Source organism: Arachis duranensis, chromosome 1 (assembly GCF_000817695.3).
Source record: "Arachis duranensis cultivar V14167 chromosome 1, aradu.V14167.gnm2.J7QH, whole genome shotgun sequence".
NCBI classification, from domain to species: domain Eukaryota; kingdom Viridiplantae; phylum Streptophyta; class Magnoliopsida; order Fabales; family Fabaceae; genus Arachis; species Arachis duranensis.
Window position 1 is genome coordinate 9816614 of NC_029772.3, and position 11425 is coordinate 9828038.

General features: G+C 32.3%; 1 protein-coding gene across 10 annotated transcripts; it reads right to left on the reverse strand.

Annotated features, from left to right (window-relative positions):
* Window positions 1-5212: 5212 nt before the first annotated feature.
* Window positions 5213-11163, reverse strand: LOC127740685 (pentatricopeptide repeat-containing protein At2g26790, mitochondrial). 10 transcript variants are annotated; one of them, XM_052252142.1, is made up of 7 exons: window positions 10966-11163; window positions 7733-10315; window positions 7583-7635; window positions 7432-7512; window positions 6271-6355; window positions 5880-5965; window positions 5220-5793 (listed from the first exon to the last, which is right to left on the reverse strand). In XM_052252142.1, exon 2 carries the CDS (start codon window positions 10254-10256, stop codon window positions 7803-7805), a length of 2454 nt encoding a protein of 817 aa, XP_052108102.1. In that variant the 5' UTR covers window positions 10257-10315; window positions 10966-11163; the 3' UTR covers window positions 5220-5793; window positions 5880-5965; window positions 6271-6355; window positions 7432-7512; window positions 7583-7635; window positions 7733-7802. The 10 variants fall into 10 exon arrangements, with proteins under 10 accessions (XP_052108094.1, XP_052108090.1, XP_052108104.1 ...); XM_052252144.1 differs by having other exon boundaries at window positions 5214-5793; window positions 6279-7512; XM_052252132.1 differs by having other exon boundaries at window positions 5220-5965.
* Window positions 11164-11425: the final 262 nt, after the last annotated feature.

Consider the following 11425-nt stretch of genomic DNA (forward strand, 5'->3'; position numbering starts at 1 on the left):
TGTAAAGGTAGAATAAATAATTATATATATATATATTTTGAAACCATAAATTATTTAAAGCACAAGGTGGTAAAAAAATAAAAATAAAAAATATAGAAAAAGTGATAATTAAATATCTCTTATGTAATAAAGCAACAAGGTGCAATTAAAGCCAGTCCAAATAAAAAGGCCAAATCAAATGTATTTTTTTCAAATATATATATATAATACAATAAGGCTAAAAAAATAAATTTTTTTTAGAAATATATTCATCATCACTCTATGAATAACTTTTGATGAAAATATATATATTGTGGTGAAAATGAACAAGTTGCCCCACTTAATACTTTATTATCTTTTGATATATGAAACTTTATTATTATAAGGTAGGAAGCTAAGAAACAAACAAATGTGTATTATGTATTTGCATGAAGCAAAAGTCTCTATCAACCAAACCTAAAATCATTTTGAATTTCCATTTGGTTCCCAAAAAGTAGAAGCAAATCTCACTTGATATATAAGAGTGGCACCACATGTGATCATGAATATATGAACTTTAAGTTATCCGTGCTTATATTTATATATTATGAAATTTATTATTTCTTTGTGATAAAATTAAATAAAATCTACACAAAAATATGATCCTGTGCATGTGTTTATCTTTTTTCTTTTTTTTTTGCTGTATATTATTTTTTTGTATGTTATAAAAATTGATTGGTCCATTATAATTCGACTATTATTTTTATAAAAAAAATATAGGTAGACAATAAAACAAGTAAACAATGTGCATAATAGAGTAAAAAATTTTAAAATTATAAATTAAATTATTAATTAATTATTTTTAATTTCAAATTTTAAAATTTTATGAATAAGGATTAGCACACCCAATTTAAATTTAATCTCTCTTCTTTATTTGTCATTTTCTGTCAGACACCTCGGTGTCGCTTCACTTTCCCTCTCTCCGATATAATGCCGCCAGCCTCTAGTCGACGCTATCCAGCCTCCAGCCGACGCCTTCATCCATCCATCGACGCCGCTCAAGCATCTCTGCGAACGTCCGATCGCTCATTGTGTCATCTTTTGCACTGTCCATCTGCGTGCCAACCGTGCACCCTCCGCAGTCCCCGCCTTTACTGTTCCAGCTCACTACCACCGTTGACAACAACGATAACTACCTCGGCACTAACGTATTGTTCAAAGCCACGTAAAATTTTCATTCCGTTCTCGCCTCCTACGACATTGATTCGTAAGATTTTACGGCGGTTCTCGTTTCTTTTTCCTTTACTCTTCCACCATCTTCGCCAAAAATCTCACAACGCCGCACAATATGATCTAAATAAGGCTACGCGTATAACAACATGCTGGACGCATAGTGAGAAGATATACTGTAGAAGTTTTATATATGCATGTGGATGCAAATGAGATGTTTATTCTTAGAGTAAATGAGATGTTTGTTCTTCATATAAATGAAATGTTTGTTTTCAATGTAAATGAAATATTTATTCTTTATGCAAATGAAATGTTTATTCTTAATACAGTACTCGAAGTTGGTGAAGATAGGAGATGGCGACACTGATGAGGAATTTGGATTAGAAGGAAGTGTAGTTAAAATTAAAAGGAGGAAATAATTAAAATTTCAAACAGTAGATTTAAAAAGATTTTTTTTAACTTAATTTGGAGTGTTTTTTTTTATTTTGGATGGGCTAAAAAATTAGTCCATTATTTACACTATTCAGAATTTTTATTGTTTACATGGTAAAATCCTATTTTTATTATTCGGACTTCGTGATGTTATATGCTCTAATCCTTTTAATAAATATAAAAAAAAACCCATAGCTTTGCTAGGAATTTATTAAAATAAATCCAAATAATTTAGTTATTGAAATTAAACTCTAACAAAGATAATTAAATAATACTACATACATTATTTAGATTTTTATAGTTTTATGGTGTTTACTGATTTTTTTTAGTATACTTATGGATAGAGTAGGATAGGATAGATACACCCTAAATCCGTATACTACTATATCCGTACTCTATATATAATATATTATAAAAATTAGATATATAGTGAAAGAAGTAAGAGTTAAATCCACGATCTCTCTCATATAATAACTTACAATAAGTGAGCAATTACTAAATTAGTTAGTTAATTTAGAAATTTAGAGTATTTATATATTTATAATAATATGTGTGTTTGTAATTTTATGTTGGATTATTTTAAGATTTTATTGTTTTTAATTCTAATTTGAATTTAGTTTTTTATTTTTTATTTTATTAATATGTATGAAAATTTGGAATGATTGAATTTTTTTTATATTTGTTTTAAAAAAATTTGATATTTCTACAGATAGCAGGATAGGGTAGACTGGTAGAGTTTAGAATTTTACGGTGCGGGTAGGGTTAAGGTCGAGAGATTCTCAACCCGCGGATAGGATAGGATAGAGTTTTAATGAAATTTTCAACTCGCAGATAAAATAAGGTAGAATTTTAATGAAATTTTTAACCAGCGGATAGGATTAAGGTAGAGTTCAAACCCTATCCTACCCTACCCATTGTCAGTCCTAGTCCCAGATTTGAACTTTGTTTAAATGTCTGTCACTGACCAATAAATTGCTGTATGCATGGGATTCGAACTTTTGACACTTGTTTAAGCAGACAAGTAAGCTGACCAATGAATTGTAATTTTTTAGTTCATAAATCATAGATCGCAGTATAATTTTGCGATTTATGGACAAATTTTAGCTTTAAGAGGTGATGAGATTAATTAATTATATTTTTGCTGTGGTTTAAAGTGATTTTAAAAATATTAAGTTGCTCTTTTCCGATGCGATTTACATGTATATATATTGGTAAATTGTTGTGCCTCACTGTAATTTACTCTAAATAAAAACAAACATTTGCGTAAATCATGTTGGATCCAGGAAATTAATTCATTAGTTATTTTTGTAGTTACTTTATTCACATAAAAAAACCCATAAAATAATAAGGTTTTTCATTTCTAATAATTTCAACCAATAATATTAAAAGGTCCAGGTAATTATCTCTCTGATTAATCCATTAGTAAATAGTCTTTCATTTAAGTCCTATATATGGAAAAATCAATTTTAAGAGAACAATATATATATACTTCAATATTAAAAAAATACTTGCTTCATCTAAAAAATATATAATATATATATAATTTTAAGAGGAAAAAAGCTCACATGCATTGTCTAGCTTTTATAGTTTTGAAGTGCATATTTTTCATATGATTATTCAACTTTTTTTTTTTGCCATATTTCTTGATTATAATTGAGTACTTTGTACCAGAACAAAGTAGAGAGAATCTAAAAGAAATTATTGAAACAATTAATCACTTAAATAATAATAACTAGCTGTTGTTTCTACTTTTTAAGTCCACATCCTTAAACTTTCATTAAACATCTAATAAACCTAATAGTGTAGACAATCTTTTGACTGCTTTAATTATGTTTAGATAGATTAATTAATTAAGAAAATCATCCAAAACTAATAAAGTTAAATTTCTAAAACTCAACCGTTAATGAAATATAAACGACATGGTAGTGTGTAACATAACAGAATGAGTCAAGAGATGTATTTTTTAATGATATAGGAGAAACAAAATTGGTGCCTCCGATTTCTTGTTTAGTTGCACAACAATCTCTAAAAGCCGGACTTAATGATTTATGTTGTTTAACTTTTTAAAAAAGAATTACAAATCGGATCATCTGATTTACATTTTTGAAACTTAAAAAAAATTTAGCACTAAAATTGAATTTTTCGATTTTTGTTTTCAAACAAAATAATTAAAAATATAAATCAGCCCCTCAGATTTGATTAATATTAATTAAAAAAATAATTTCATATCAAACAAAAACACTCAAACTTCCAATAATAACATATTACACATATTTAATCATTATAAAAAAAAATTGGCCCTTTCAGGTACGTGAGGTTTGGTTTTTCATACACTTTAATTTATGAAGAAAAAAAATGTGAAGCACTCATTAATTTCATTTTCAAGACATTGTTATGAACCATCTCTTCTAAATTCTAATAGTATGGTAATGTGTATACAATGTTATGCATATACATTGTTTAAGGTTTTTATATCTCCTCTTGTTCACAAGTTTAAAATATGTAAGGAAGATGGATTTGAAAAGCTTATTATATATTTTTACAATTTTATTCTTTATTGCATTAGCAATAAAAACTTAAATGGTAAAAAATTGTAAACTAATAACTTATATATTAGAGATAAAAATTTAAATTAAATTAAAAACTAAAAAAATTCGAATTTGGAAAACTTGAAAATGAAGAGTTTGGAAAATCTTGGAACGTTGACAAAAGTCTCCAAATAATAAAACTCATGAATGAGATTTAACCTTTCAAAATCTTTCTCTTTTCTTTGAACTAGCATTTTTAACCTAATTCATAACATATTCTCAACGTTATAATTATTTTTCTTATATTAGGAATTCTTCTAACTTAAGTTGTAGCATTTTAAAGTGTTACGGTGTTATCAATTGTAAGAAGTAAAAGTACCAAATTAGTTGCCTAAATTACTTTATATATTTGACTATGAAATATGCTTTCATATCACATTTATGTGGCATCCAGATGTAACCCTAACTCCCCAAGTTTGATGAGAATGATTTATCAAAATCATACACAACTTAATTAGATTTTTTTTCCCACTTTTTTTAGGTTAAATATATAACCACCAATGCATGATCATGGAAGAGTTATGCCACTAGTAGCAATTAGTGCTTACAAAAAAGATAATAAAGCATTTGAGTCAAAGTCAATGATTGATCTCTTTCGGCAGACGCTAAAAACAATACTTGTGTGTGACAATGATCTTTATATATGTAAATATATCCTTTCTCTTTTTCCTTTTCTTCTTTTTTCTTTTTTGGCTAAAATTTTTCTAATCTTTATATATATTGTACGATTTAGAGATGGGAATTCTTTTTTTCATAGAACGAATTTCCTACATAGCTTTGAAATCTTATTTTATTTTTTCTTGTATAAGCTAAAATGAGAACATAATTATTTATTTAATTTTGATCCATTTATATTCATCAAGTGCCATAGTATTAAACAGCAAAATTTAGTTGGAGATTTGGTTAAAAACCACTTGTATGTCTTGCATTACTTGAATTTTAAATATTGACTTGATGGATATTGATGGAACAAAATATTAAAATGTTTAATCACTACTTAGATACAACAAAGATAAATAATATTTGACAAAAGAATTAAGTAAATCACATTACAAATTTTAAGCATATATATTCCTAAGAATGTTATGGAAAATTTATTGTACACTCATCAACAGAGAGTGATTCTTCCTTCGCAAGGAATAATGACCATAAAAAATGTGGGTGAAACCTACATAATACTCAGAAATTATGTGGGGAAAAAGAAAGGGTGTAACAATTGCTCTTCCATGGTTACTAACAACAAAAAATTACTCCGAAAATGGAGATACCTTTAGGCAGACCATGACCCCCCAAACTAGCCAACTCGTCCACGTGCGTGTTAGCTTCCCGGCATAAGGTTTGCATCCACCAACAATTCTCTGTCGTCGGCTAATTCCCTTATAGTCAGACGAGACACTGTGTAGCCCTAGATTGCTCGTGGCGTCACCACAAGACCTATGGTCCATGTTTCTACAAAAATACACAAACCCTAAGAAATACTCCACAGCTTTGTTTTGGTTACCAAACAAGATCCTAAATTTACATCCAAGCCAAAATGAAACTTCCCTTGTGATATCTAGCATAGTCCTTAGCCAAAGATATGACCCTGCAGTGCAATTTTACGAAGAGGACTAGTAATTTGGTATTATTCTCGACGACGACAGCACGCAAGAGAGAAAATAAGGTTCCTACCGTGTCTAGCCATGGTTTAAAATCTCCTTGGTAAATTAATCCTTAAGGTGCTCGAGCTTCGAGCGCTCAAATCTTGTCTTAGCTGACTAGAGACATTACCAGAAAAAGAAAATGCAAGACTGACTTTGAATTAATTTTCTTAATAGAATCATTGCAGAACAATCTCTAGCATACTTTTGATGATGTTAACTTGCTCATAAGTGACCGTGACAAACATAATAATATCATTTGAAAAGCACATGTGAGGTAAATTAGGATCATTCCTACTGATCTTAATTGGTTTCCACGTGTTGTGTTCAATATAGGTATTGATAAGGTGAGCCAATCTTTCCATCTCACACAGAACAAAAAGCACTTTTGAAAATGCAGCATGTACATGTACATTACATACCTGAATACCTGATAATCCAGCGAAATCAGTAACTATAGCAACAAATGGTCTTGGACCATTGTTTTAAGGAAAATACAACACAAGCCTGCAAAAGAAAATAACAAAGTATCGAAATAGGACAAATTTTAAATATGGTAATTAATGGCTTTTTGGTAGTAAGCAATAATATTTTGTACAATGATCCAGATGATTTTATGGTTTTTTGGTCATGTCAAGAGATCCAACAAAATGTTTACATTAACTTTCATTTTAATACTCCGTTAAACAACATAAAGTTAGGCTACTCATTTTAGATATTTTCGAAATCGATAGCTTAATTTGGTTAGGAGTTTGAACTTTGAACTGTGTTTGCATGGGATTCAAACTTCAATATTAAAGCAAGGAACGAAAAGCATGGGAAGCTATTACTGACAAACACATATCTATAGATCTATAGATACGAGTGTAATCACAAACATCCTTACTAGCACTTTAAACTCGGTAGACCCAAATGCCATATGAAGAAAAGGTATCTCCTTTTTATACAGTTGATTAAAATTACACAAAGAACTCATCCAAGGGAAAATTTGTTATCATAAAAATTAGCATGTGATAATGGGTGAGAGATAATACTGAAGCTAAGCCGTTAATTGATGAGCCTTTTTAGTTAGATGCTATAATAGTTTGCTAGTAACAAAAGGATAAAAACAAGGTGTTAGATAGGGTGCACAAGGAATCTCTAATTGACAAAGAAAAAAGAGTAGAGATATAATGAAATTAGATAATGCACTAATCTTATAGTTCCTATTGAGAAAGCTCAACTTTGGCTTTACACTTAATAATAGCACCAGATACAAGGGGCCAAACAACTTCTTGAGGTAAACATAAAATTTTGGAAGTGCAGATGAAAGTTTCCAAGGACTAAACAAGTTAAATGCAATTTTCTTTTCTTTTTTCTTGAAGATTTATATATTCCTAATACTTTCCAATAATCTTGGGTGGAGTGGTAAAGTTTTTGTCTAGATCACAAGTTCAAATATCAAAACAGCCTCTCTACTTGTGGAGGAAAGACCATAGTCACTTTATTGTAAAAAAGTAGTACAAAATTCTGTGGTCACTGTAGTTTCGGTTATTAAAGGAGAAACCTTATACTCCCAAATGAAAAGTAGACTAATCAATTACCTGAAGAAACACATTTGCATTAGTCTTCACCTGATTCAACTTTGACTGCAACTTTCTTAAGAATTTTCCGTGAACGATGTACTGCACAGAACACTGTGTCAATTGTTTCATAATTACATGTCATTCTAACTCATATACTGTAGATCCATACCTATGCACAACAACTTCCTAGTAATCAAATCACAAGGATTTTCTCTTTCAAACCTGTATAAGCAAACACAATCTCTTGGTCAATAATCAAACAACTATAATTCAGTAAGTCTTCACAAATTAATTAACAGCATATTGGACTTTACTTCACCTTTGGGTATTTACTTGATATACTTTAAGACTTGGGACAAACGGAAGCTCAAACCGTCTATACTGATTGATTACTTTCGAAATTGAACCTTTCTAGCTTTCACAATACCACGTTTAAAAGCCAAGATGAGATCAGATCCTGGTGTCATTCCTTTGGAAGACATTTCCTTAAGCAGTGTATGAGCTTTCTCCATGTGCCCTCGGATACAAAAGCCAGAAATCATAGCACTATATGTTACAGTATCTGGTTGTAATCCTCTGTCAACCATTTCATCGAAGAGGCTAATAGCATCTTGAAAGTTAGCCGCCCTTATTTGACCATCAATCAACACAGTGTAACTAACAACATCTGGAGTTATTTCCATTTTCTGCATCTCCATCCAGAGAGAAGAAACGTCCCCTGTTCTTTTTCCACTTGGAGACAAGAAATGCCTTCTTAAATTTGCTTTCAAGTTCCCATCAAGTAGAACTGTATACGTAATGACATCAGGTTTTATCCCTTTTCTCTTCATATCCTCAAAGAGTTCATGGGCCTCTTTCAAGTAGTTCATCCTACAATATGTATTTATCATAATTGTGTAAGTTATTACATCAGGCATAAATCCTTTCTTGATGAAAAAATCAAACAAAGAACGAGCATATTCCAATTTCCCATCATGGCACATAGCAGCTATTACTTTAGAATACATTATTTTGCTAGGTTCCACGTTAAGAGCCAACATTGTATCTAGCAGCATAATAGCTTTGTGGATGTCACCTGCCATGCAGAGTTTATCAAGTAGCTTAAAACAGGAACCTTCTTTAGAAATATCTCCTTGGTTTGACAGATTAAGGAATAGTTCATAGGATTTTCCGACAAGGTTTGCTTCACAGTAGCCATTCACCATGGCGGAATAGACTTCAATGCTCCTATCTTCCAAGCTGTTAAAATATGCCTCGGCTTCCACTACCTTCCCCGCTGAACATAAACCTTCGATGATCATCTTGTGTGTAATGGAGTTTGGCTTCACACCTTGAGTCTCCATATAGTCCAAAAGGTCAATTGCATCATGAGCCTGGCCGTTTCTAGACAAACCAGCAGCAATTACATTATACGTGACAATATCAGGCTTCAAACCTTTCTCTTTCATTTCTTTGAACATAGCAAAGGCATCAACAAGTTTACCCCGAAGGAAGTATCCATTTATAAGGGTTGTATAGTGCTTAATATCTAAAACCATACGCTTAGCTTTCATGTCTTCCACCATGTCCACTGCATCGTCCACTTTCTCCAACTTACACAAAGCGCTGAATACAATGTTGTAGGCCACCCCATCAAGAAACATGCCTGATTCCTTCAATTCTTTGAACAGCTCAACCACCTCCATAGTAAGGCCCATCTCAACCAAGCACTGGAGGAGGTAGCTAACAATCACACAATTTGTTTTTATACCTCTTGAAAGCATGGCTTCATGTAGGGCTAAAGCTTTAAGCAGATTATGACTTTTACAGTACCCATAGATCAATGGTGAATAAACATCCACCTGACAAACCAACCCCTTCTTTTCCATATCTAAATACACCCTCTCGACTTCATCCAACTTCATCTCACTACAAAACCCCCGGATAACGACTATGTAAGCATAAAGGTCTACAGGCACATTCTCCCTTCTACATGCTTGGAGAACTTCATATCCCAAATCAGACCTCATATTCTTGCAAAGCCCCTCAATATAAGCCGTGTAACAATACGAATGAGGCCTTACCCCGGCTTTTTCCATCTCCTTGAACACATAAGCTGCCTCTTTCAGTTCACACTTCTTACAGAATGCCTTTATCACAATACCATAAGTGTAATGGTTAGGACACAAACCAAGTCTCTTGAGTTGCCTATAAATTGCCAACGCCATATCAACCTTACCACTCTCAACCATCCTATTTATAAGAAAGTTACAAGTAAGGATATTCGGCACAACACCGTGCCTCCTAGTTCGGAACAAGAAATCAATGGCCTTGTCAAACATTTTAAGAACAACACAAGCTTTAAGATACACATCAATTGCTCTAAGCATGTAATTGTGATTCCCACCATTAACACCACCATCATCCACTAGTAACTCAAACAAGTCATGGATTTCAAATGAAGGGTGCTGTTTAGACAGTGCAATAAGATCATGGAACACGGAATCCAACCTTCTATTCAAGCCCCAGTAGCAGAAAATCCTGATGATTGCTGCATAGGTTGAAATGTTCTCAGGGAACCCCACAAATTGTTGTTGCTTCAGTTGAGTGAAGAGTGAAAAAGCAAGAGAAGGATCGTTCTGCAAACTCTTCACAATGTGAAAACTTTCTTCTTTTATGTTGTCTTTGGTGATGTTATTGCTGCTACAATAAGAAGAAGATGATGAAGAAGAAGAATCCTCACTTTCACTGAAATTGGTGTGTGAAACATTGAAGTGTGCAAGTGCAGCAGTTGAAGCAAACTTGAATTTGAACTTGGAGCTGTGAGTGAACTTGATGATGGGGAACTTGAAGCTAAGCCACATGGAAGATTAATATTGAGCAATGCCAACAACAAAACTCCGTTTTGATCACACAAACAAAACTGTAGCAGAGAGAGAGAGAGAGAGAGAGAGAGAGACAAAGCACCAGGTATTAAGAGTAGCTGGTTAGGGAAACCTAGCTTCCAAAAACTGGACTAGACACTAGACATCAAACATGGCAAGAAGAAATAAATATCAAATTGATATTCTGGTATGTAGTATTAGTTCTAATACAGCAAAACTTGATCATACTCAATTGCCATAACAGCATCTATAGAATGAATCAAAAGTTTGTACAACCTCAATTTTTGGCTTTACACCAGAAAACGTGCTTCAACGATAATCATACAATACAAAATCCTATGCTGACACTAAGCTAGTGCAAAATAATCCAATGATTTTTTGTTTCTTTTCTTGCCTAATGTTCCAAATATACTACTTCTTGGCTCTATTATCAATGCCTAATCCAATTTTCTTTAACAAGCATACATAGTTTAACCTTTAGAACAAGTTCAGATTCATAGGAATTGGTATAAATAAAAATTATCAGCAGCAGCAGCAACAATAAATAACTAAATTAAAATCAACAACAACACTTATAGCAGCTATAATTCAATAATGTACTGCAAAGATTCACTTATAGCAGAAGCAACAACACATTCATTATCAGCTAAAAGCTAAGTAGCAAAAAAGAGGAAGCAGAGCAGCGTACGGAAGTGGAAGAACGGAAGCAGCACAGAAACAGATTCGAATCTTGCATATGGAACAGAAGAACGAGAAACGAGCGCGGCAGCGGATGCGGCGGCAAACCGGAGAGGCGGCGGCGGTGACGGCGACAGCTGGGACTAGTTGTGAGAGGCTTTAACGGGTTTTTTCGCAAGGTTAGGGAAAACGGACCCCTTCATTACAAATTAATTTATTAATTAATTAAAATATGCGAAATTCTAGTACTATTATCCTAACTAATAACTTAACTTCTTTACCCTTCCTAAAGAAACTAATGCCCCTGTTTCCTTTTTTGTTAAGAAAGCAAAATTTTTGGATAGGCCCAACAGTAAGTTTAAACAATTAACAATCACTGCGCCTCCTGACCAAAAACGTCATAAGGCCCATTTTGACTGACCCAAAAAATGCCAAATTTAGAGTGTTAATGCTTCTACTTGAATTATTGA

Coding starts and splice junctions, on each gene's coding strand:
- LOC127740685 (XM_052252134.1), bottom strand. CDS start 10,256: ATGTGGCTTAGCTTCAAGTTCCCCATCATCAAGTTCACTCACAGCTCC.